Source organism: Rhinoderma darwinii, chromosome 2 (assembly GCF_050947455.1).
Source record: "Rhinoderma darwinii isolate aRhiDar2 chromosome 2, aRhiDar2.hap1, whole genome shotgun sequence".
NCBI lineage: Eukaryota > Metazoa > Chordata > Amphibia > Anura > Rhinodermatidae > Rhinoderma > Rhinoderma darwinii.
The window spans coordinates 261,507,224-261,534,437 of NC_134688.1; the positions used below are offsets into that span (position 1 = coordinate 261,507,224).

At 41.1% G+C, this 27,214-nt stretch overlaps 1 protein-coding gene across 2 annotated transcripts; it reads left to right on the forward strand.

Moving 5' to 3' along the window:
- The first annotated feature begins 4 nt into the window (after window positions 1-4).
- Window positions 5-27,214, forward strand: NIPAL3 (NIPA like domain containing 3). 2 transcript variants are annotated; one of them, XM_075853208.1, is made up of 12 exons: window positions 5-226; window positions 1,286-1,481; window positions 4,324-4,392; window positions 8,313-8,484; window positions 8,931-8,990; window positions 20,838-20,959; window positions 21,224-21,320; window positions 22,670-22,805; window positions 23,174-23,262; window positions 24,823-24,886; window positions 25,270-25,364; window positions 26,702-27,214. In XM_075853208.1, the coding sequence occupies exons 2-12, from the start codon at window positions 1,392-1,394 to the stop codon at window positions 26,887-26,889; spliced, it is 1,182 nt and encodes a 393-aa protein (XP_075709323.1). In that variant the 5' UTR covers window positions 5-226; window positions 1,286-1,391; the 3' UTR covers window positions 26,890-27,214. The 2 variants fall into 2 exon arrangements, with proteins under 2 accessions (XP_075709323.1, XP_075709322.1); XM_075853207.1 differs by having other exon boundaries at window positions 6-226; window positions 20,814-20,959.

Genomic DNA, 27,214 nt, shown 5'->3' on the forward strand with positions numbered 1-27,214 from the left:
ATGAGGTCACGGCATGACTAGTTTGTCCAGAAAATCCACTCCCTGATGCTACTTCCTGGATCTCCTCCCAGGTTATTCCCCGCCCTTACACTATTCTGCACCAATCGCGCTGCCTCCGCCTCCCTCTAACCAATTGCATTCTGAGTGGCAGCCCCAATACCCAATCCGGAAGAAAGGCAAAGGGGGTGCGCTGGAGAATACAGTTACAGCCGCAGGAAGAGAACAGGTGAGTGGGACGTGTGGAGTGTATTAATATATATATATATGTTTACTACGCAATATACGGAGCCGGTACGGAGTTAAAATGTTCTGTAGTAAGTGCGATCGTATAATGCGTTGAATGTTGTAATATTGGAATTACCAGAGGAAACATACGCACGGTGTGGTCCGATGTCTATAAATCGGCCAGGTATAGTAGGAGGTCTGTGGTGAAATGGGGCACAAATGCAGTAAAAAGGTCAAGTCATTAGACCCTCCAAGGCTGCCCATGGCATGGGTAATGGAGCCTACCTGGCTGTCATGGCACTACACTTCCATAATGATGACATCATGGAAGGTTATGTTTCCCTCTCCCATGCTATGAATGTCCTATATGGATACATAATATATATAGTATGGACACCGCCTTCAGATTATGACCCACTATGTTTAATTCGATTTCCATGTGGTTCCTTTGCATCCATATGTTGTGACTTTAAAGGACAATAACTATTGAAGCAAAAATACATCTTCATGATTGTAAGGGACGACTTTAAAGGGAACCTGCCAGCTCCTGTTTACCTACCAAACTGGTTCCAGTATTTGGTAGGTATTGAAAAAAATATGTGTTGTCCTGGGGGGGGGGGGGGTATAAGATCTATGAATAACACTGTATGACCTGCTATACTAAAGTAAGGACACATTTACATCTGTGGCAATGCGTATCGCTCTAATGTCCCTAATGTTTGCAATGCGAGCAGCTGAATACTGACGGGACTGCAGAATTATTGGCCGCTCTGCTCTCCGATTCCGTTCTGCCACGATCCTGTGCTGGGAGATCACAAAGTATACAGTATTTGATTCATTCTCATGGTACAGTGTATTTTTAAAGTGTAACTAAATCCGCTCAACGTTCTACTGATCTGATCACACGTGATTTTTGTATTGATACCAATGTAGTTTAGGATTAAAATCTACATAATGATATGTGAAATTAAGGTCAATGTGTAATTTACTATTAATGTGTTCATTTTTTTTTTTTTTTTCTTTGGGCTAATATGCCTATTTACACCATTATTTTCTATAGATGAAGAACTTATGATGAAAAGGTTGGAGTGGACCTTGTGCGTAAGGGCTGGTATATATGGACAGGATCTGAACATGAGACAGTAGACCAGGCTTTCTAAAAGAAAATGGAGAAAGCTATTGATCCTTTCGTTCATTTTGAAAAAATACTATCAACCACCGAGGAAACACCGACTGGAAAATACTTCTCCTACAAGGCAGGTCATATAGTATAAGATGTAAAATGCATGCACATTAAAGGGGTTTTCCCATCTTGGACATTTATATCCACAGGCTATGCTGTAAATGTCCGATAGATTCGGGTCCCACTTCTAAGACCCGCACCTTCCTCTAGAATGTCCTACCTTGTCCAGGTCCCCGGCTACAGTCTGATGAGGTAGTCGGGAGTGCGGAAACAGCCGAGATCGTAGCACAGCGAGGATTCCGGAACTCCCATTCACTTTTATGGAAGTTCTGAAAACAGCGTAGTTCAGCAAGCTCAGCTGTTTCTCTACTCCTGACCACCTTGTCATACAGTGGCCAGGGAGTAGCGGGAGCTGGAAAGGTGGGACGGGGGTCAGGAAGCCCCGTTCTAAAGAAATGTACAGATTTCAGAGGTGGACATTTAAGGAATGTTCACTCAGTGCTGAAAAAAAGATGTGTAAACGTGTGAAATATGCTAGTGTTTTTGTGAAGCGCGCTTTAAAGAGTGACGTCACAGCGTGATCTGCCAGAAGCTGGGCGTTGTGAAGAGAAGTGGATGATACTTCTCGTCTGAACGGCCAGCTAGTAAAAGTAGTAAAAACGCCCCGATGTACGCACATAATACACGCCCACTTGGACTTTTACTTTTAAACACGCCCACTTGGACTTTTGCAAGCCTCATTTGCATAAATACAAAAATGGTCATAACTTGGCCAAAAATGCTCGTTTTTTAAAAATAAAAACGTTACTGTAATCTACATTGCAGCGCCGATCTGCTGCAATAGCAGATAGGGGTTGCAAAATCTGGTGACAGAGCCTCTTTAAAATCTATTTTTGGCATGCTTTTTTTATGACTTTTAGGCATGATTTTTTTGGTGCGTAATTAGGGCTCCCATTGACTTTATGGGAACAATTGGCGCACTTTACGTGCCTAGAATTGACGTTATGCTTTTTTAAAAATGTTATTACGCTCACGTAATAAACGTGTTGTATGCACTAACGGCACGCTTTCCCATCAATGTAAATGGAAAGCTTAAATAAAGTATTTTCTAAAGAGTATTTTGGTGCATAAAGCGCGCTAAAATACACGTTGAATACACGCCGTCTTAACAGGGCGTTATGGCGTATCCTGCGGACATGCCATAAATATCCAAGGTGGGAAAACCCCTTTAACGACACACTGATTTTAATGGGACAATCTGAAACCGCTTGGAGATCTGAGGATCTCAGAGCTAAATTATGAACGTCATGGCACTTGTGTGTCAATTAATTTTAGCAACTGGTTGGAGTCCCATCTACTGCACCTCCACTAGGGACATCTTCTGATGTGTCTCAATAACATGTCAGAAGGTATGTAGAAGGGAGAGGCTCTATTAAATGGTCTATGCTACCCTATCTGTGGGCAGCATATAATAAAGAGGGCGACACTGAGCTGAGGGATTTATTTATTTTATTATGATTTGATTCAATATTTTTTTGTGTAAAAACAAACAAAAAAACCTGCTAGAGCCCGGCTTCCTCTTCTCACACAGAGGGTATCAAAACTTTCGCAAAAGAAAAGTGGAGGAGTCGTCCATAGCAACCAGTCAGATTGCTGCTTTCATTTTCCAAAGGACATTTAAAAAAAGGAGAGATGGATTGTGATTGGTTGCTATAGGCAACTGCTCCACTTTTCCCTTGCACTTCTTTTAGTAAACCCCCCCCCCTCCCCCCTCAAGTTTGTATAAAGGGAAAGCTGGCTTCAACCAGAATGCTTTTCTCCTCAAGCATTGTTCTGATTGTAGCACAATATATGATCTGGCCTTTTAAAAATGGCTGCAACCTGTTGGGAACAAAAAACAAACTCTGGCCTCTATTTAGCACCCTTTGTTTGCCTGTTGGGGGAAAATCATTAGGTCACTGCCTTTTTTAGGTTTATTACAGTTGTGCCAGTTAGGTCTCGTTCACACATGGTGTTTCTATGGCATTTGTGGTATGATTGATATATATATATATATATATATATATATATATAATTCCACACAGGTCAGATGTTGGGGTAAATCTTCGCTTTTAGTTTGTATGTTTATTAAATTCAGTGGAGAAATAAAATGTGCACTTTTCAATCACCAAAAATTCCATGCACATTTGACTAGAACATGTGGATTTAGTGTATTATTTGCAGACGTGAATTGGATAACGTCTTTAATATGAAGTGATCCTTGGTCTAGCAGGATTAATAAGAACATATCTTTCATGATTCTAGTGATCCAACATTTGCACTGGTTTTATTAAAAAAAATAAATCCATTTACTAAAATGAGGGCCACTAGTGTGAACCCAATTATGGGATACAAAGATCCCCATTTCTAACGTTACGCATCATCTATTTACGCTGCAAGTTAATCCAGTCTGTGCTCCAAGTTAAAAAAACGTCACCATCTTTACCATTGCCTGCACCCACTAAATGTTTTCGTGGATTCTTGTTGCATCGGTTCATCTGGAGTCCATTTGCTTGAGATGTACCTTTTTTATGTAGCATAAAAAACCTTTGTAAACTAACAATAACGGGGGCTTGTAACAATTTCTCCTTATAAAGAGGCAAGCCTCTTAGGATCTGTATACACTATAAGGCTTCATGCACCCTGCTGCATTGCGGATCTGTAATATGGCACCTATAGCCTGCTATAAGGAAACCATGAGAAATGTTGGCACGCTCCCATAGCATGCTTCATTACAGAGGTATCTAGAGGAGAATACGGTACCTAAGAGACACAGTGGCACGAGGAGTGTCTATAAATGCAGCTGTACCCGAGCCACATTCATGAACCCTAACCTTGTGAAGTTCCATAAACGACTTGACTGTATTTGTTTTCAGGACAATCTTATTGGATCTCTTCTGGCGATATTCGGACATCTTATTATTAGTATTGGACTCAACCTACAGGTAAGAAGTTTAGAAAAAAAATCCTAAAGGGCAGAATGCCGGGTAACACGTTTATTATTAAATTAGTAGTAGTTTTGTAGAGAGGATTTAGCTTGTAAATAACAGATGTTTTTTGGCCGCAATGCTTTGAGATATGGCATGTGAAGGTGAAGTCTAAAGTTCTATTCTACTTGCAAAATGCAAATTGCGATCTCTAAATTGGCCCTAATTTGTATATGTGTTTGCATGTGGAAGGAATAATATAATTTTCTCATAATACCACTGTTCATATGCCGTAATCGCTGATGACTGGGGGTAGCACCCGGCCCCAAGCTATCCGTTCATGACTTAGGGACTGGTCCAACAATCATAATCTGCTTTGTTTAGAGCTGCTTTTGAGTTAAAGGGGTTATGGCGGAAAAAAAAAAGGCTGACATAATATAGTGAGTGCATGACAATCTCCAAAGGTAGAACCAGCCCTGTATCTTACATGGATCCAGAAATCTTCCCATTCGTTGCTCAGCAAGGTTTTCTTCAGACTGGCAGCCCTTCTGCTGCAGCACCGCCTCCTACCGGTCATAGATTGTATAGGCAGATCTCTCTGTTTCTCTGCCTCCTCTCTTGGAGAAGCTTTACAAATGCCCCCCATAACAGGTCTTCATAGAGGGAGAGCCCAGCCTTGTATAACTCATGAAGAGGGAGAGCCTGCAGCTTACACACAGTGAGAGGATGAGCAGGAAAGGGGAGAGCTCAATGCTATATGCAAGCAGTGCTGTATGCAGGCTCTCTCTTCATCTAAGTAAACTGCTGCCTCTACTGTGTGTTTCTTAGGGTATGTTCACGCAGTTCTTTTCCAAGCAAAAAGAACCTACCTCAAAACGCCTTCAGGATTTTTGAGGCAGATTTTGAAATGCAAGTGTTTTTGATGCCTTTTTTAGACACTTTTTCTCTTTGGGCATTTTTTATCTTTAGTAAATTCTAAAACTGCGTCAAAAACGCTTACAACTGGAGCATTATTGTAAAAAAAAGAAATTACAAAACGAATTAATTTTTAATACTGAATTATATTACAATAACATTTGATAATGGAACAAGCTGCTTACAATGCTGGACTGGTATTCTCAATCATTGCCCACAGACCTTTTATCAGACATATTGGTTCTTGTAAAACAACAAAAATCTATTTTAATGCTTTCATGCTGGTCAGACTTCCTTTGATCAATGAAGATCACAACATGGATGTAGCAGTGGGTCGTGGCCATAGTTACTGTATGTGACGGGCTCAGGGTGAAGTGCCCGCTGGGTGGCGCTCTATGATTGGGCAAGGCAGGGGAAGTCGCTCAAGCCCGGTACCGAACTGTCCACGGCCCAGTGTTAGCCATGTTATGATCCTCATTGGTGCCTTAAAATCAGGTTCACTAAATGAAGTGTACTAATATATTGAACAATGCATTGATAGTAATTCCTTAATGTTTCTACTGCACCATAGACACGAAAAAGAGCAGCCTGGATTGTGCTGATGGAATTTCATGACAGCTGTAGGGAATCTGAACTCCAAGCAGAACTACATTCATATTATCAGGAAGGTCCCAATTCCCTCATTTATTAGTGCTGTTCTACCGAAATCTGAATTCTCTGGTTGAGTGGAGTCAGGGTTCGATGTCAAGTGTGAAATAATCCGGCAAAGCCTCTGTTTTTTAGTTGGGAATTAAAGTTACTAATGATCACAGGGCTGCCTAGGAGTAGTTAAATCCAGTACTTTATTGTAAGGCCGAGTTCCCCCGGGTCGGTTACGCTGCGTAGAAGCATGCAGCGTATCCATCCTGGAACCCGCAGTACTTTCCGTCCGAAAAACCACACCACATTGTGGTGCGGTTTTTCAGCCGGAATTTCGCCTGCACTAGCGAAAAAAAAGAAATGTCCATACTTACCTCCCTCCCTCCTTCTCTGTGCGTAGTCTGGCCACCCGGGGTGATGTTGCAGGCCATGTGAAGCTGCAGCCTGTGATTGGCTGCAGCGGTCATGTGAGATGCAACTTCATTCTAGAAGGCTGGACTGCAGGAAGGAGGAGAGCGTTCTGGGTAAGTATGTTTTTTTTTTTTTTTTTTTTGTTTTTTTTTTATATATTTTTTATTTTCCGGAATTGCCTATTTTTGCATAAGTTGCAGCACTTGGCTTTCTGTTGCGGGTTTTGCATCCCCATTGAATTCAATAGGGAAAACCCGCAACAAAAAATCAACAAAAACGCAGCGTGGGCATGAGATTTTCTAAATCTTATCCACTCTGCTGCTACTGTAAACGCGGAATTTCCGCAGCGTTTACGCTACATGGGAACCTGCCCTTAGACACTGCAAATACCAACATAAGTCTTCGCTTCCTGGACCCATGCATTATATGAATGGGTAAAATAGGAGATAGTGCTTTACTACACTCCAATGTGACACTGCAGTAGACTTGGGCTTTAAACATTCTGTTGGTTCATGTATTAAATAATGTCTGGCACTGTATTAGGTCTAGAAGGTTTACTTTCTCACAGATTTTCATCTGTAGCCTTGTTCCTTCTTAAAGTTGTCGTATTTAACTAATGTTTAATGTTGACTCTTCATATCATAATTAAGTATCCCGCGTAAGTCGCTGAAACTAATCTCTGTAAAATAAGTGATCCCATTATGGCCAAATCAGTCCATGGATCCATGGAAGGCAAGGGGGGGTTTGCCGGGAATTTCAATAACCTCTCTATAAGCCTAAAAGTACATTTAAAGAAAAAAACAAGAAACTTTGCCGTTTCCTCAACTGCCGGTCTCCTGCTACTTCCTTGTTTACAGTGCATTGTTATAATACATCATATGTTTCCTACTGTGGCGACATGCTGTCCAAATTGTTAACCTGCTGCAGTCAGAGCTTATTGAAGTTCCTAGAAAACTCCTTTAGGATGCGATCTTGCATCGCGGTTTAATTGTGTTTTTTGCCACTATACAAATGCATTTAAACTGTGACGTGAGAGTCCAGCCGTATGAGGACTTGTCACTAGGTCATAAAAGTAGAACTGATTTACAGACCAGAATAGTGCTGTCTCCCGATTCCAGTGCAGTGTTTTGTTTTGTTTTTTATAGGATTTTGACTGTCTACATGCTTGTTTTCGTTTTTACTATATTTCTGTTTTATTTGCAATGACCAATTTTAGATCTAGAAATGCGTTCGAAGGAAACAGTCAAATGTCACCATTGTTATCTGCATGTTTTACGCTGTCGCCTGAATAAAGTCAAGAGTACATTGTAACTCCTAAATATAGATATTCAAGATAGTTCAAACAATGGATTGTATGGAAGTGACCAGGGTATGTGCCAGAAGACCAGGAATGTCATCTCATGTAGAATTATTGTTTCAGATCTTTCTATGTGATCTGTGGAAATCTTAGATACTATCAGTGCTACATATACTCATTGTTCCAGAGGCAGGGTCATTCAGTTTAGTAATGGGTAAGTGCCAGCCAGCCGCACTGCCTATAATCTCATACTATGGTACATGACAGTTGCCATTACTCTTAGCGCACAAAACCACATGAGATGGGTCAGGGATAATTATTGGTTTATTGCAAATGCAACACTGACATGACGTGCAGACAGTGGCCTGAAAGGTGGCGGGGGAACGTTGATTGACAGCACTGGCACATCTTTCTTGGCGGGAGCATGATTTGCTGTGTGCATCCTACACCGCAGGGTTGGCCCTTCTTTGTGCCTGGTTCGGCTACTGTATACTTTTTAGTTGTCCCGTGAATGGTCAATGACGGGCTAAGAGTCGTAACAGAGTGCAGCAAGTCTCCTCTACAATGTAATACCTTGCAGGGCTAATATATATGTGCAATTTTCCAAATAAAATACAACTTTAATCCGATCACACATATTTATTTGACGTAACAATTCTCTTTGGCTCCTGTTTAGAAATACAGCCATGTGCGGTTGGCTGGATCCAAAGACCCTCGTTCATACTTCAAGACGAAGACATGGTGGCTTGGTCTCTTGCTGATGATATTGGGCGAGGTGGCAGTGTTTTCATCCTATGCCTTTGCTCCTCTGTCTCTTATAGTGCCCCTAAGTGCCGTTTCTCTCATAGGTGAGTACTTTAGGCAAGAAAATGTCATTCTTCTAAAAACTCTTGGACATTCATCATTTTCATCACATTAGTTCCTGCTATTCTTGTTCAACTGTCGGCTAATGCAAATTCTATTTTACAGTTAAAGGTCAAAATAGTATATATGTATGTGTGTATTTAGAGACCCTTTCCATTTTGTCAGACCTCGTTCAAACTAGACTTTTCGTATCCATACTGCGGACTAATTATGATAACATTGTAGCTGCTTCAGCCACCACTAAGGGGAGCTTAGGACCTTCCTAAATAAAGTTTTATTTACTTCAATGTATAAGTTGTATGTAGTAAGCTCCCACTAGTGGCGGCTGCAGTCATTCATAATTTTATCACTCAACTATATGGCTGTATCATTTATTATAAAGTGATATTTTATTCAATAGCATTTCATTTTTTTTTATTTTTTTTTCCAGCAAGCTCAATTATAGGGATTATATTTATTAAAGAGAAGTGGAAACCAAAGGAATTCCTAAGTGAGTACTGATTTCATGGGATCATTCCACATACTTCCTGCACTTTCTAAAAAGTTTTAATGAAAGTGACATAACAAATACAGATCGACTTACTAAAACTGACTGCACTATTTATTATTGGCCAAATGTGTATAATTAGAAGTCTGTCAGTTAAAAATAATCTGCTATCTGACGGATCTCTTAAAATTAGGGCTTCTAAGCTATTGTGCCCACTGAATGGACCTCCAAACTCCCGATCAGGGGGCAGTAAGGAGGTGTGCTGTATGTGAAACATGATTGGCCAAGAAGTATCACCTGACCCACTGTAAGTTAGGACAATAAGTCTGAAAAAACGATGGTACATCTTCTATCTATTTTGTGCATGATGATTACAATTGTAATATTACCTGTTTTTGGTTTTCTTATTTTCCATAGTTGTACCTATTGCTACAGGCCGCCAACTGCACTAGGGAGTCGTTGTATTGATTCCATTCATTCTTCTCGTCAGGTCCCCATGTACCAGACCGCAAAGAAAATACAAGTGTTCTAAGCTGAGTTCACATGGAGCGGATACGCATCGTAAAAGTACGCAGGAATTCCGAGTGAAACCCTGCAATAAACTGTGGTGCAGTTTTTCGCCCGGAATGTCCGCTGCGGAAAACTGCAGCACTTAGCTGGTCTGCCTCCTGGGATGACGTTTCATCCGAGGAGGCTGCTGCAGCCTGTGATTGGCTGCATCGGCGGTCACCTGGGATGAAGTGTCATCCAGGCCGGCCTCCTGGGATGATGATTCATCCCATGTGACCGCCGCTGCAGCCTGTGACTGGCTGCAGCGGTCACATGGGATAAAACGTCATCCCAGAAGGCCGTGCTGGAGGGAGGGACACAGACTTCTGGGTAAGTATGAGATTTTATTTTTTCTGAGTTGCGTTCTTTGCAGAGGGTTTGCATCGATTCCGCCGCAAAAAAGCACTACAACTGCTTTTAGTTGCAGGATTTACCTCCCCATTGAATTTAATGGGGAAAACCTGCAACAAATAAGCAGCGTTTTACGCAAATACAATTGACATGCTGCAGAATAAAATTCCGCACCACCGGTAAATTTCTAAGCGGTTTTTTCCACTCAGTATTTATGCAGCATGCGGATGAGATGTTTTTTTTCCATCATCCACTTTGTTGCTACTGTATTTGCTGGGGGTTTTCCGCAACAAATTCCGTAGCCGAAAAAACGCAGTATTTACGCAACGTGTGAACTGACCCTTAGTGTTTTCTCAGGAGCGTCCACCCTTTCATTAACCCCTTCGTCTCCGACTAGGGAACTTTTTCTCCATAGTGTCGTTTGCTGCCTGTAGCAGTGGGTAGGATTGTTTTTATTTACAACATTACTTGAATACGGCATCTCCGGTAAATTAACCCCTTCCTGACATTTGACGTAAGTATACGTCATGGAAAGCCAGTGCTTCCCGCAAAATGTCGTATATTTAAGACAAATGGATGGCACCGGCTCGGAAGCTGGGTCGGTGCAATCATCCCCGGATGTCCGCTTTTTCTTACAGCTGACACCCTGCTATAATGGCGGGGACCGACGTTAGCTTAGATGCCCGCCATTAACCTCTTAAATGCAGCGGTCAAAAGCGATCGCTGCATTTAAGGTGTTTGCAGCTCATCGGCACCCCAGCGATGAAATTCCGTAGCAGTCAGAAAGATGGCTCAAGCGATGAGCCGGCGTCAACAGCTGACATCCACCTGTAACCGCAGGAACGGGAGCTAGCTCCGATCCCTGCCATTAATCCCTTAGATGCAGCGATCAAAAGCGATCGCTGTATCTTTGTGGTTGTCAGCAGATCGGCAGCTCTGCCCTGCAATCGCAGGTCTGTTGACCGCTACTATCGCAACGGGAGACCTAACAATAGCCTCCTGCTCTGCCATTACGGAAGCCGATTAGACCCCGCCCAGAGGCGAAGCCTAATCGGCTTGCTATCAGTGAATTACTGACAGATCTAATACATTGCACTACATAGGTAGTGCAATGTATTAGGAAAAAAATAAATCTGTCAGTTGAACCTTCAAGTCCACTAGTGGGACTAAGGAAAAGAGGAAAAAAAAAAGTTGGAAAAAATATACTAAAAGTTTAAAGTAATAAAATAATCGCCCTTTTTTCCAATTATCGAGTCCTTTATTATTGAAAAAAAATATAAATACCATACATACTAGAAAATTATTGTTATTCTGCGCGGTGAAAGGCATAAAACAAAACCACTTAAAGTGTAACGAAACGTTCAACAAACTTGTGACATGTCATAGTGACATGTCAGAAGTTTGGATCGGTGTGGGTCCGAGCACGGAGACCCCCACCAATTGCTAGAACGAAACAGCTGAAGTGCTCGTGTGAGCGCTCAGCTGCTTCTTGTCTGTTCAGCTTTTTCCGGAAACAAATGTATCATTGTGCGGACAAAATACAAAGTCCATGAGCCCGTACTCTGATACATCGGCTTTCCGGAAAAAGCCGAACAGAAATTATGCAGCGGAGTGCTCACACGAGTGCTTCAGCTGCTTCGTTTAAGTGATTGGTGGGGGTCTCCTTGCTCGGACCCCCACCAATCTGAACTTCTGTCATGTCACTATGAGGGGGGATTCACACGAGCGTGTATTCGGTCCGTGCGGGCCGCGTGGTTTTCACGCGGCACGCATGGACCAATACAAGTCTATGGGGCAGTACAGACAGTCCGTGCTTTTTGCGCAGCGTTTGTCTGCTGCGCAAAAATTGTGACTGGTTCAATAACTCTGCGTATTTCGCGCATCACGCACCCATTGAAGTCAATGGGTGCGTGAAAATCACGCGCACCACACGGAAGCACTTCCGTGGGACGAGTGTGATTCGCGCAACAGCAGTGAAAAGGATGAATGAAAACAGAAAAGCACCACGTGCTTTTCTGTTTCCGAACATCCAAACGGAGTGTCTTTGCGATGAGCGAAGCCGGACAAGCGAACCGAACTTCACCGGGTTCGGCCGAACTCGGCAAAAAAATTATCGGTACGCGACGTCAGGAGATAGTCACTGTCCATGGTGCTGAAAGAGTTAAACTGTTTCAGCACCATGGACCGTGACTTCCGATCCCAATATACATGAACCTGTAGAAAAAAAAAACGAAGTTCTGACTTACCGATAACTCCCGGCGTCTTCCTCCAGTCTGACCTCCCGGGATGACAATTAAGTCCAAGTGACAGCTCCAGCCAATCACAGGCCAAGCACAGGCTGCAGCGGTCACATGGACTGCGGCGTCATCCAGGGAGGTGGGGCCCGATGTCAAGAGAGGCGCGTCACCAAGGACGCGTCACCAAGGCAACGGCCGGGAAGTTCTCGGTAAGTACGAACTTTTTCTTTTTTTTCTACAGGTTTTGCGATAATGTGTTCGGCATTCACTGTCGAGGGTGCTGAAAGAGTTAGCTCTTTCAGCACCTTGGACAGTGACGGCCGTCGACTAGCCTCATCTCTATGATGGCGGCTGCGTGATTTTCGCGCATCAGACACGGATTACACACGCAGCTGTCAAATGGTTTTTGCGCGCGCAAAACGCAGCGTTGTTTGCTCGCGCAAAAATGCAACGTTCGTGTGTATCTGCCCTGACATGTCAAAAGTTTGTCGAACGTTTAGCTACACTTTAAAAAAACAATGGCAGAATTTCTGTTTTTTGGTCACTTTGCACTACAAAAATGTAAGTAAAAAGTGATCAAAAAGTCACACGTGTCCAAAAATGGTACCTATAAAAACTATAGCTCGTCTCGCAAAAAACAAGCCCTCATACAGCTCCTTCGACAAAAAAAATGTAAAGTTACGGTTCTCACAACATGTCGATACACTACACTCTTTGCAAAAGTCATTTTATTGTGCAAAAAGTAGTAAAACATAAATTAGGTATCGCTGGAATCGTACTGACCCGCAGAATAAAGTTAAAGAGGCTCTGTCACCAGATTTTGCAACGCCTATCTGCTATTGCAGCAGATCGGCGCTGCAATGGAGATAAGAGTAACGTTTTTCTTTTTAAAAAACGAGCATTTTTGGCCAAGTTATGACCATTTTTGTATTTATTCAAATGAGGCTTGCAAAAGTCCAACTGGGCGTGTATTATGTGTATTACATCTGGGCGTGTTTACTTCTTTTACTAGCTGGGCGTTCTGACGAGAAGTATCATCCACTTCTCTTCACAACACCCAGCTTCTGGCAGTGCAGACACAGCGTGTTCTCGAGAGATCACGCTGTGTCGTCACTCACTTCCTGCCCCAGGTCCTGCATCGTGTCGGACGAGCGAGGACACATCGGCACCAGAGGCTACAGTTGATTCTGCAGCAGCATCGGCGTTTGCAGGTAAGTCGATGTAGCTACTTACCTGCAAACGCTGATGCTGCTGCAGAATCAACTGTAGCCTCCGGTGCCGATGTGGCCGACACGATGCAGGACCTGGGGCAGGAAGTGAGTGACGTCACAGCGTGATCTCTCGAACACGCTGTGTGTCTGCACTGCCAGAAGCTGGGTGTTAACGAACAGAAGTGGATGATGCTGATTCGTCAGCATCATACACTCCCATTCCTAACGCCCAGCTAGTAAAAGAAGTAAAAACGCCCCGATGTACACACATAATACACGGCCAGTTGTACTTTTGCAAGCCTCATTTGCATAAATACAAAAATGGTCATAACTTGGCCAAAAATGCTCGTTTTTTTAAAATAAAAACGTTACTGTAATCTACATTGCAGCGCCGATCTGCTGCAATAGGAGATAGGGGTTGCAAAATCTGGTGACAGAGCCTCTTTAACTTATAACGCGTGGTGAACACTATATTAAAAAAAACTATGCCAGAATTGCTGTTTTTTGGTCACCTTGCCTCCCAAAAAATAGGATAAAAAGTGATCAAAAAGTCGCATGTACCCCAAAATTGTACCGATAATAACTACAGCTCGTCCCGCAATAAAACAGTCCTTATGCCACTAAGTCTATGAAAAAATAAAATAAGTTCAAGCTCAAATAAGTCAGGAAATAAAAATGTGCAGGCCCGAGGGGAACATTTCTTCTGTTTCAAGAGGCGATTCATCGAGGCCCTAAAATTAGGGAACCAGGAAGGGGAGGACCCAAACATATCTGCTGGAAGCGAGGGTGCCCGTATTATACCAGGACAACACTTCCTAGCAAAATTCCCCAAACTGCAAAGGTGCGGAGTGTGGACCAAGAGGGGGATAAGAAAGGACATTTATCAGTGCGACACTGGCCTGTGCAGAAAGGATTGAGCACAGCATAACACACATCTATGGATTATGTTATTGTTTTGTTTTTTGTTTTTTTACCCCATTATTATACCACCTGACTTTGCCCCTGATGTACTCTGCCCAGCTCACATATGCCCCCACATTATAAACTGAAATACCAGTAAAACTCCAAACAAAACTACTACCATTTAAAATCTACGCTTCAAAAGCCAAATCGTGCTCCCTCCCTTCTGAGCCCTACAGCATGCCCAAACAGCAGTTTACTTCCACATATATGGCATCGCCATACCCGGGAGAACCCTTTTTAACAATTTTTGGGGCGTGTGTCTCCAGTAGCATAAGCTGGGCATGACACCTTTGCCACTGAAATGACATCTCTAGGGAAAAATTTACATTTTTACTTTGCATATTCCGAAGCGCAATCATTTATGGAAAATACTTGTGGGGTGAAAATGCTCACTACACCCCTTAATAAATGCCTTGAGGGGTGTAGTTTCCAAAATGGGGTCACTTCTTAGGCGTTTCTTTTATTATTTCACATCAGAGCCTCTGCAATTGTGAAACAATACTTTGTAAATCGCCAAATTAGGCCTCAATTTCGCATGGTACTCTTTCACTCCTAATCCCTGTCTATTAATCCATGCAAAAGATTAGGGCCAGATGTATGGTGTTTCTAAAACCGGGAACCACAGCATAATAGAGAGCTGTCTTGTTATGGTGGCACAAGCTGGGCACCGCATATTGGCATATGGAAAAAATCCCATTTTCACTCTGCAACATCGAGTCCACACTAATTTCTGCAAAACGCCTGCGGGTTTAACATGCTCACTACACCCCTAGGTGAATATCTTGAGAGATGCAGTTTCCAAAATATGATCACTTGTGGGTGGTTTCCACTGTTTTGGTCCCACGGGCTTTGCAAATGCGACATAGCGCCCAGAAACCAATCCAGCAAAATCTGCACTCAAAGCAAAATGGCACTCCTTCCCTTCTGATCCTTGCTGTGTTTCCGTACTCCAGAGAAGTTGGTTTATTTGTTGAGAAAACTAGAAATTTTGAGCTAAAGCTACATCTTATTGAAGAAATAGTTTTAGATTTTATTAAAATGGGCAGTGAAAATAAAAAACACCTGTGGGGTCAAAATGCTCACTACACCCCGAGATGAATTCCTCAATTGGTGTAATTTCCTAAATGGAGTCCCTTTTGGGTGTTTTCACTGTTTTGGTCCCTCAGGGACTTTGCAAATGCGACATGGCCTGCACAAACCATTCCTGCTAAATGGTGCGCTTTCCCTACTAAGCTCTGCCCTGTGTCCAAACCTACGTTTGACCACATGTGGGGTATTATTTTACTCGAGAGAAATTGATTTACAAAAGTAGTGGTGCATTTTCTCCTTTAGTCCTCGTGGAAATTAGAAAAAATTAGCTAAACCTACATTTTCTTTGAAAGAATGTAGATTTTAATTTTCGCGGCCTACTTCCAATAATTTCTGCAATAAACCTGTGGGGTCAAAATGCTCACTATACCCCTAGTTAGTTTCCTTGAGGGGTGTAGTTTCACTAATGGGGTCATTTTTGGGGGATTTCCACTGTTTTGGCACCGCAAGAGCCCTTCAAACCGGACATGGTGCCTAAAATATATTCTAATAAAAAGTAGGCCCCAAAATCCACTAGGTGCTCCTTTTACTTCTGAGGCCGGTGCTTTAGTCCATAAACACACTAGGGTCACATGTGGGATATTTCCTAAAACTGCAGAACATGGGCAATTAAATATTGAGTTGCGTTTCTCTGGTAAGACTTTGTTTTCCAAAAAAAATTGATTAAAAATGAATTTCTGAAAAAAAATGAAATTTGTAAATTTCACCTCTACTTTGCTTTAATTCCTGTGAAACGTTCAAAGGGTTAAGAAACTTTCTAAATGCTGTTTTGAATACTTTGAGTGGTGACTTTTTTAAAATGGGGTGACTTATTGGGGGTTTCTAATATATAAGGCCCTAAAAGCCACTTCACATCTGAACTGCCCCCTGTAAAAATAGCCTTTTGAAAATGTGAGAAATTGCTGCTAAAGACCTAAGGCTTGTAACGTCCTAGAAAAATAAAAGGATGTTCAAAAAAAACAATGACAATCTAAAGTAGACAAATGGGGGATGTTAATTAGCAACAATTTTGTGTGGTATTACTATCTGTCTAACAAGCAGATACATTTAAATTTAGAAAAATGCATAGTTTCAGTTTTTCATAAAATGTTGGTGTTTTTCACAATTTAATACTAAATGTACCGAGCAAATTTGGCCAGTAACAAAGTCCAATGTGTCACGAGAAAACAATCTCAGAATCGCTTGGATAGGTAAAAGCATTTCAAAAAAGTTACCACATAAAGTGAAACATGTCAGATTTGAAAAATGAGGGTCTGTCAGGAAGGTCAAAAGTGGCCACAGCGGGAAGGGGGTTAAAGGGAATGTGTCGCTAGAATTTTTTTTTTTTCAGTTAAACAATTGGTATATGTGATTACACTGTTTTAATTTTTTCACAAGTCAGGAAATATTATAAATTAGTTTCTAATTTAGAAAATTTCCATGTGCTGGCCACTAGAATGAGCAGTTCCCAAAATTGCAGCATGGTCACTGTGGTAAAGCAACCTCATTGATTTATGCTGCAAATTTGGGGTGGACACACTCTCTCCTCTTGTGTCCTCACACAATCCCCCCTCCCTTATTCTGGCTAATGCCAGGAGAGGGAGGGGTTTGAATGTCTTCAAACTTCCTACACTGTGTGCCGCCATTTTCTGAGCGACTGCACAGTGTAGGAGGATTAGATACAGGGCTCAGCAGACCGTATCACACATGAACATACACGAACATAATACACACATCACATACACAAACCTAAATTACCTGCTCCTGCAGCCGCCTCCGCTGGTCTAACAAAGTTCTTGCCGCCTACGCTCCTCTTCCTTGCGCCTTCGCTTCGTTGAACATATGGCCGGAAGCCACGACCGGAAGTAGTCATCTTACTGTCCGGCAGCGGCTTCTGGTTCACATGAAAATGGCGCCGGATTTCGCTCTACGAACAAGCTTCGTTTTGGTCTGTGTGGGAACGGCGCATGCGCCATTCCCACACAGACGGCGCACGATTCTGAGAATGGAACGGCTCCCGTTCCCATTCTCTATGGGGTTGTAGGTGCCGTATAGCATCTCTGTATGTGTCGTTAATCGACACATACAGAGATGGAAAAAAAATGGCATCCCCCATAGAGAAGTAAAAGTATGAATACAGTAAAAAGTAGTGACAACACAAATAACATTTTTGTTTATATTATATTAAAAGCAATATAATAAAAAAAAAAAATCACGACTCCCTTCAAACATACCACAATTTCAGTCATCCGCATTCCTTTTGGTATTTGCATTGTGTAAAAACAAAGATAACGATCTGTTCACAAAACTACACTATAAGAAGTGTAAACTGCTTATTAACAATTGAAAAAAAGGTTCCAGCAGATAATATGCCTTTTGCTTTACTAACACTATATGTGCACCCACCATGAATCCAACCCCGAAACTGTATATTTGGTGTTGTCCTTTGTTTATGCTTTTTTACATGTATTGTGTTCTTGGGGACTTCTTACTAACTTTTAATAGTCCCTTAAACAAATCGAGGTCATTGACCGTTTTGGCTTGACTTTTGCTACGTCATTATCCACCAGTATGTATGATATGTTGACTCTGGGCTTGCTTTATATTGAAATATTGTACACACGGATCCGTTTTGGGCACAACTGATTTGCGCATGAGTGTTTTATTCTCACTACAGTTGAAGGGCTACTTTGTCTTAGAATTTGGCATGGCATAAACTATAAAAATTAACAATGATTTTCTTAGTAATCATCACTTTCTCTATTGTTGACCTTTTCTAGAAACTTATTTTTAAGGGACACTAAAACCCCCAAAAAAATACATTGAAATCCCTTTTACCCCTTAATGACCAGCCTATTTTAGGTCTTAATGACAAAGTTATTTTCTACGTTTTTCCATAGTCTCATTCACAGAGCTATAACTTTTTTTTTTTTGTTTTTGCATCGACATAGCTGCATAACGACTTGTATAAGTTTGTATTTTTTAATAGTAGAATTTTGGGGTACATATAATTTATTGATTTTAACTTTTTTTGGGGGGGGATAGAAGAAAAAACAGCAACTTTGCCACTCTTTTTTTTTTTTCCCCCGTTCTAAATGACATAACTTTATTCAGCGGTTCGTTACGATTGCGACTATACTAAATGTATATGGTGAACTTATGGTTTTTTTTCAAAATTCTTTGTTTTTGTGTCTCCGTGTCTTTTTTTTATTTTTCCGCCGATGTAGCTGTATGGCTTTTCTTTTTTTTTTTTTGCGGTACGACTTGTTTTTATTGATATCATACGACTTTTTGATCACTTTATCAAAAAATTTGGAAGGTATGATGAACAGAAAACAGCAATTCAGGCATTGTTTTTTATTTTATTTTTTACGGCGTTCACTGTGCGGGTTAAATAATGTAATAGTTTTATAGTTGGGGTTGTGGCGATACGAAATATGTGTAACTTTTTTTTCTCATAAAGCATTTTGTAAGGGGGAAAAGTGGGTTTTTAATTTTTAATTTTTTTTTGGTTTTTGACCTGGGATTTTTATTTATTTATTAATAGCTTTATTAAACTTTTTTTTCTTTTACTTTTTTTTTTTAATCCCACTAGGGGACTTCACTATTCGATTATTTGATCGCTTTTATAATACACTGCAATACTTCTGTATTGCAGTGTATTACTGCCTGTCTGTGTAAAACTGAAAGGCATTTTTTTTTTCCCCTAAAATAATGTAAACAATTTTTAAAAAACTGGTATCGCCGCGTCTGTAAAAGTCTGAACTATTACAATATAACATTATTCTGTACAGGGGAGTGCCGTGCAAGGGGGAGGGGGACCTACAGAATTGCTGTTTTTTTTTATCACTTTATGATCAGAAAGTTGCATGTACCGTAAAATGGTATTTATAAAAACAACCGCTTTCCCGCAATTATCAAGTTATGGGTCTCGGAATATGGCGACACAAAATGGATATTTTATTTATTTTTATGTAAAAATAGTAAAACAAAAAAAAACTAAAGCTTGGTATTGCCATAATTGTATTGATCCGTGGAATATAGTTGTTATTTTTTTCCACACCATGAATGCCGTAAAAGTGAAACCCAAAAAACAATTGTGAAATTGCTGTTTTTTCAATTCCACCCCCACAAAAAGCCCAATGCATTATAAGGTACTTTAAATGGTGACATTAAAAATTACAACTCGTTTCACAAAAAAAGCCCTCATACGGCTAGGTCAACGGAAAAAGAGAAAAAAGTTATGGCAGGCGGGGAGGAAAACATGAAACTGGCTGTGGTGGGAAGGAGTTAATACAGCTGCATAGGTTAGGAAAAAGTCTTACTTAAACCTAGGTATTTCATCCAAAGTCTGGCAAAATAAAACCAATTGGGTGATCGTGAGCACTTTTGTCTCACAGGACAAAACAAAAAAAATCCTTCCTGACGCCACTGATATGCTCCTCTTAAACTTGTCCTGCCATAGATCTTAATCCATGGGTGAGCAATAAAAACTTCTGTCATGACCACAGGCAAAAGCCATGTGGCATTGTCTGAGCGGGGAGGTAGATTGTCCTTCTTCTTCCTCTTCCCTTCTTCTCTCCTTTCTTCCTTCCCTTTTCTTCTCTTCCTTCTTCTCTTCCTTCTTCTCTTCCTTCTTCTCTTCCTTCTTCTCTTCCTTCTTCTCTTCCTTCTTCTCTTCCTTCTTCTCTTCCTTCTTCTCTTCCTTCTTCTCTTCCTTCTTCTCTTCCTTCTTCTCTTCCTTCTTCTCTTCCTTCTTCTCTTCCTTCTTCTCTTCCTTCTTCTCTTCCTTCTTCTCTTCCTTCTTCTCTTCCTTCTTCTCTTCCTTCTTCTCTTCCTTCTTCTCTTCCTTCCCTTCTCTTCCTTCCCTTCTCTTCCTTCTCTTCTCTTCCCTCTTCTCTTCCTTCCTTCTTCCTTTTTTTTTTTTTTATAGAGATCAATAAGGCTGCCCCCTTTTAGCTAAACCTAAACCTGTCCTCAAATAGTTGCTAGCCAGAGACTAGAGAAACCCAGGAGATGCTGTTTTCTCTCCAAGGTGTCTGTAGGACTATTTGTTTCAGGAGCCAGAAGAAAGATGTCATGCAGACGTTTTTTTCATACATTTTAGTGTCCCTTCAAAAACTCATTGGGAGAAATTTATCAAAATTAGTGCGAGGGGGAAGTGGAGCAGTTGCCAATTGCAACCAATCAGGTAATTGATTACATTTTTTCAAAGGCCCTCTGAGAAAATAGAGTTGGAATCTGATTGGGTGCTTTGGGCAACGTCTCCTCCTTGAACTCTTTTTGATACATGTCCTCCCCTACATTAGCATTTTCTCTAGTAAACCTGTAGTTGCAACCTTTTGGTTCATTGGACGATTTTCTGATCATTTTAATTTTCACTGCATGTTCACTAACCAGGCCTCCTCTGATTTCTATATGTGTCTTCTTCTTCCATCCTCCAAAAGGACGTTATATTTTGTCCTTTATAGGCTGTGGCTTAGCTGTCATTGGCACGTATCTACTGATAACGTTTGGGCCCAACAGCCACGAGACGATGACGGGGGAGAACATCGTTAGACATTTAGTAAGCTGGCCGTTCCTGCTGTACATGGTAAGTCCTACACCTACACTTGACATCTGAGGAAGGGCAAGGAGCATTATGTACATTGTAGGAATTCCGGCTGGAACGTGGATATAATGTTGGTTACTTTTTTGTATTTTGATAACTTTAGCATTGCGTTTGATATAATTGAGAGCTCCTCACATTTATATGTTAAATCTCCACTTTTCATTCCATCTACTGGTTATAGTTGATCTGCACATGTGAAGGTTCATGTGTTTTGTGGTTTTCTTATTTTGCTATTTCTCTTTGTAGCTGGTGGAGATCCTTGCTTTCTGTTTCCTGCTCTATTACTACAAACAGAAGAATGCCAATTATTTGCTCATCATATTAATGCTGGTTGCCTTGTTAGGTAATTGCTTCTAGCTTTTACTGTTTTTCCATTGATACGATTTGTGAATTAAACAGTCTACATTTCATTCGGTCTCTTATTATACATAGATATTTCTCACCATAACTATTAAAGAAGTTTTCCAGCCACTAAAAATTTCTGGCCTATCCTTAGGATAGGGCATCAATAGCTGATGGGTTGGGGTCCAACTTCCGTGACCTTCGCCAATCAAGGGGCCGCAGCACTCGTACAAGCGCCGCTTCCCCTTCATTTCTTCTTCCTTACTGTGAATCGTCGACACGCGTTTAGCGGCCATTCACAGGTATTGCAGACTTTTTCTCCCATTCACTTCAATGGGAGAAAAGGCTGCAATACCTGTAAATCTCCGCTAAACGCGTGTCGACGATTCACAGTGAGCAAGAAAAAATAAAGGGGAAGTAGCGGCCCCTTCAAAATAGCTGATCGGCAGGGATGCTAGGAGTCGGACTCCGACCCATCAGCTATTGATGACCTATCCTGAGGACCCCTTTAACACAACTTGGCTCACAAACTCATTGGGCAAATATACAACCACAGTATTAGGCCGGTATCACCCTGCTGTAATACAGTCGCATTTTAGTGTCGTCCGGCCTAAAAGTTGTACACATACATGTTGTTGGTCATCAGATCAGATGAGAACTTTTTAGTTTACTGCATAGGGAATTTACATGCTCAAAGCTCGTTTCTAGGCTACAACTCCAAACCTGCTGAGCGTTCTACTTCTGAAGACCACTGCTGTATGGAAATTAGATTCTGCACATGTCAAACGCATCCATAGGCACCTATTTACCTGACAGAGGACAAAACCGTATACTTTTGGTCTCCGTCAGGCTGCTATACCTTTTTTTGAACTGTATGTAATAGCGTGGTTTGCTGCTCTATTCCTTACAGTGGCATCCCACAAAAAGGAATACCACCCAGTATATATATTTTTTTATAAAATGGGAGCCTATAATAGACCAATGCCACTGTATGCCTATACAGTGGCATCCGCCAGTGGTATGTATCGACATGTAATGTGAATAGACCCGAATTCAAAACTCCCAAATGTTTTGTCGTTGGCAATAAAACAACTCCAGCAGGACTAGGTTATAGTCTTTATGTAATTGTATGTTTCCGTAACTCTCACAAATTTCTGTTAGTTGAGAGTAGGCTGTACACGCACAAGCACTGCAATTTTCTAGATATCAGCGACTGGCCCTGCTACTGAACCCCCCCCCCCCCCAATCTTCTGACCCCCTATCATTGGAATACGTCTTTAATTGAAATTGATAATGTGAAATACTCTTTTATATGTAACTGACATATTTTTCTGTTGTATTTTATTGTAGGGTCCACAACAGTGGTCACAGTGAAAGCTCTCGCTGGTATGATCTTTGTCTCCATACAAGGCACCATGCAGCTGGGATATCCCATTTTTTACATCATGTTTGTCTGTATGGTTGCTACTGCTATTGCACAAGCATCGTAAGTGCACAAATCCAATTTTCATATTAATGTACATTTTTATATTGGCATTGTAATAGAAGAACGAATGGGATCATTTCCTTTGGTACACTGGGGCTACAAAGAGTTTTACCATGCGGTAGCAAGAGTCCATTGGAATAGATTCAGTTGTACTGTACAAGTAACTACTAGACAGTTTTGTTTTTTTCTGCTTTTTTCTCTAAGCATAAGGTATTTAGTATGGAAGTGAACAAGTTGGTTATACCTCCTATTTGTACAGATGGCATTTTTTTTTTCTTAGACATTGTAGGAAACCATTTCATATTGGGGTCAATGTTAATTGTTTTTATTTTTTCCAATAAATGGCGAAATGTCTCTTTTGAATGCAGATTTCTATCCCAGGCATCCGAGTTGTATGATTCTGCCCTGATTGCAAGCGTTAATTACATCATGTCTACATCGCTTGCTATATCTGCAGGTAAAAATGAACAGTACATTTTCCCATAGTTGCTGGATAGGGGCTGTCCCATTAAAAAAAAATGTGTATTTCTTTCTAACCTGCTATAGATCTACAGAACACTTATCAGCTAAGTATAAGGACCTGCTTTATTTGACACAATAGTGGGGTGTCCAGGGGGAAGCGCCTTAAACAGTATATCTGATCTCAATCTTCGTAAGAGCAGAGCTATTATTACATACATACTTTAGATGTCACACATTCCATAGAATAAAGTGTTTCCTGTTTGTAATAGATGTTGAAGTAATGGCGTGTTGTAATGCACAGGAGAAGACAATAGAAGAAATTTATCAAGACTAGTGCAAAGGAAAAGTGGAGTAGTTGCCTATAGCCACCAATCAGATTCCAACTTTCATTTTGCAGAGCTCTTTTGGGAAATGAAAGCAGCAACCGAATTGGTTGCCATAGAAATCCTTTGCACCATATAACTAACCCCCTCCCCCCCCCCCCCCCCAAAGCTGCAATTTTTTTACACTGTAAAAGATGTAGGTTTTTCATCTCCCAGTGTGTAGGTATAGCTGCCAAGTGGGTATTTCTGTCTTGGTCAAGGAGCCTTTCTTTTATGTACCAACCCAAGTATACAGTGATCGTAACATACCCAAGAGGGCATGTAGAGGGGAGAGCAGGCGAGCTACTGATTGGGTGACCAGAAGCAGCGTCTTAAAGCCGACAGAATCGAGGACATTTGCAAATTTAGTGTATGTCCACACAGGGCGGATTTGCTGCAGATTTTTTTTACGCAACGGATTTCATTGCAGAAAATCTGCAGGGTCTTACAGTAGTAGCAGAGTGGATGAGATTCAAACAAAAACGTATCCACAAAAATCTGCTGAGAAACCGTTCATAAATGGACCTGCATGTCAATTCATGTTGCAGAATCGATAGCCTTCTGTTGCGGGTTTTCCCCATTGTATTCAATGGGGAGGTAAATCTCACAACAAATTGCGATCTTTGCAGGAGGAAAGCTGCGACTCCGCCGCAAAAATGGCAAGTTAAAAAAAAAAAGTTGTTTTTGTTTTCTTTTATTTCTAAAAAAGTGAATACTTCTGTTCGTTGTCATAGCGACGCGTTCCTCTGTTTTCTGTGCAGTCTGGCCTTCTGGGCTGACATGGGTGCAGCGTCAACCCAGGAGGACAGGTTGCGCAAGAACAGAGGTACGCAATGCTATGACAACGATCGGGAGGTTAGTATTAACATTTTTTTTCAGCAGTGTTTTTGCAGCAGCGATTGCAGCCAAAAATATTCACCACAATTTGGTGCAGTTTTTCGGCCAGAATTCCCTGCTAGCTCCAGGACAGATACACTGTGTACTTTTACGCAGCGTATCTGCTCTGTGTGAACATACCCTTAGTCTCTGGAACACACACTGCTGCTCTTACCACTAAAATACAGTGCAGAATTATCAGAGCAATATTCGTGAACACAGTTATTGTGTTTTTTGTTTTTTTTTAGTTTTTCTAGGACATGTACTATTTTATAATTCTACTTATAAACGTCCCTTTTTTACTATTTCACCATAAGGAGCAGTATTCTACGTTGACTTCCGCAATGAAGATGTGTTACATCTATGCATGTTTGCTTTGGGGTAAGTGTAAACAATGTGCTATTTATTGTCCAATATTACGCTTTTCTTCATGACTTTGAATTATCAATCCAGTAACATTCTGTTTGTCCACCATGGAGTCATATGATTCCACGCCTGTAGATTTCAATGCATTCTCAAGTGAGCGTGTTCTCTGAACAGCTCTCTAGCAGTAAGCGGTCATTAAAAATAAAAATAAAAATCGATGTGCAGGAAATTGTTACTTAAGAGGTCACAACCTCCCAAGAAGGTCACGTTCTGATTGGTTAATATGGGCTACATGACTGTTATTCGTTGCTGTTTTTTCACAAATCTGCACTGTGGAGCATTTGTTATTTGTACATGGAATGGATTGTAAATTTTTTTTTATTTTTTTTATCCAAAAGGTGCCTTATTGCCTTTCTGGGAGTCTTCCTCATTACCAGGAACAGAAAGAAGACAAAAGCGTTTGAACCCTATGTTGCTATTAATTCCATGGCAGGTAAAAATGCCACACTTGGTAGTTATTGCACAGCAATTTAATTCTAGCTAGAGGTGTTACTGCCTGTGATAGGATTCAAATCCTATATACTGGTGTCATGGGTTCTGTTTTTACAGGATCCAATGGCAGATATTCTGAGCCATTTTTTAACTATTCAAGAATTGTGCAGCAGACCATACTAATCTGACCATCAGGTGCGATGGAAACCATGACTCATTTTTTTTTTAACATAAAAATCTGCTTTTTCTTTTTTTTTGCCTTTTTTTAATCGCTTTTGAAGCAGTCAAAGTTTTTTTTTTTTTTCTTTTTTAAATATGACTATCGTTTTAAGGAGTTGTTCAGCATCTGAAAAGCATTTCTACTTTGTTCCACTGCACCACACCTGTCCTCTTGTCTGATATTAAAGCTCAACTCTTAAGGCCCTATTCACACGACAGGCTTTCCCGGCCTTTCAAAAAACGTCCCTCACACGGCCGCAGTAGGAACAATAGACCCCAAATGGGGCTATTCACACGACCGATTTTTTTTTTTTTTTTTTGATGACCCGGGAAACCAGGCCATCAAAAAATGGGACATGCCCTATTTTTGGCCGTTCGCCCATCTCCCATAGAAGTCTATGGGGCCGGGTAATACACGGCCATCACTCGAATGTGTTCCGAGTGACGGCCATGTCTTCAGTCGCTCTCTCCTCCTCCTCCCCACAGTGCGAAGTGCATGTGAGGAGGAGGGCATTTTTTTTATCCCTGTAGGAGCGGAATCCCCGGCCACAGCTTCGGCAATGTCCGTTAAAACTGGAAACACGGCCCAGATTGGACATGGAATCAAAAGGGCTGAGAAAAACGGACCAAAACTTCCGACACTCGGATCCTGTCGTGTGAATAGAGCCTTAAGTGTATTTGGCTGATGTGCAATACCTCACACAAACTTTGCACAGGTGTGGCACTGTTTTTGGAAGAAAGCAGCCATGTCTAATACTGTACAACCCTTTTTAATGGGCATTCAACAAATGGAGGTACCGTGAAGCTCCTACTGCATATGCACACAGAACCTGCTGTTGAATTACTGGAATTGGTCACCAAATCGAGATCCAGATCCTATTTCACTATAAGATTGTGGCTTGTCCAGCTCTGGTTTAGTACATAAATCTAGTAAAATCAGCGGAGACTATTTGTCCTGTGTATGCTACACTTGTGCTTTTACCCTGACATAGTCTATAAAAAATGAGCAGTTGTGATGTCAGCAGGTTACCCCTGAAAAACAGCTAGCAGGCAGGGGTGGAGAAGAGCTGCGCAACATTTTCTATAATATCTAATGAAATGTATCATTCTTTGCTGTAGGTGTGATCAACATGCACGATAATGGTACCACAATCCAACCTGATTTTGGAAGCTCGTTTTCCTATGGAGCTCTGCAAAGCAATGATAGTTTATCAGAAATCTACACACCGGCCACTCTTCCTGTTGTATCGGAGGAAGCATCACCGGCACAGGCTTATAAGGTCTTGGAACACAATAAGAGTGAATAGGTTTTATTACCTAAAAGACTGGACAAAATGGAAAATGAAGCCTTTCTATTGTCCTTTTATGTATATACAGAATTTCAACCATAATGTCAGATACTTAGCTTATTTTTATTTTTCACATTGGAAGTTGGCACTATGTAGAAAATCGTGTGTTCCGTTTTGCTCTACCTCGGTAGATTGTTTCCAATGAAATTGTCTTACCTGCTTTGATAAAGAAACATGTATAAAACTGAATTTAGTAGACATTTTAACTTATGTTTATTTTCATCTTTTGGACAAAACTACAAAGTGTTAAGTGAAAAAAAAATAATAAAGAATATTGATGAAA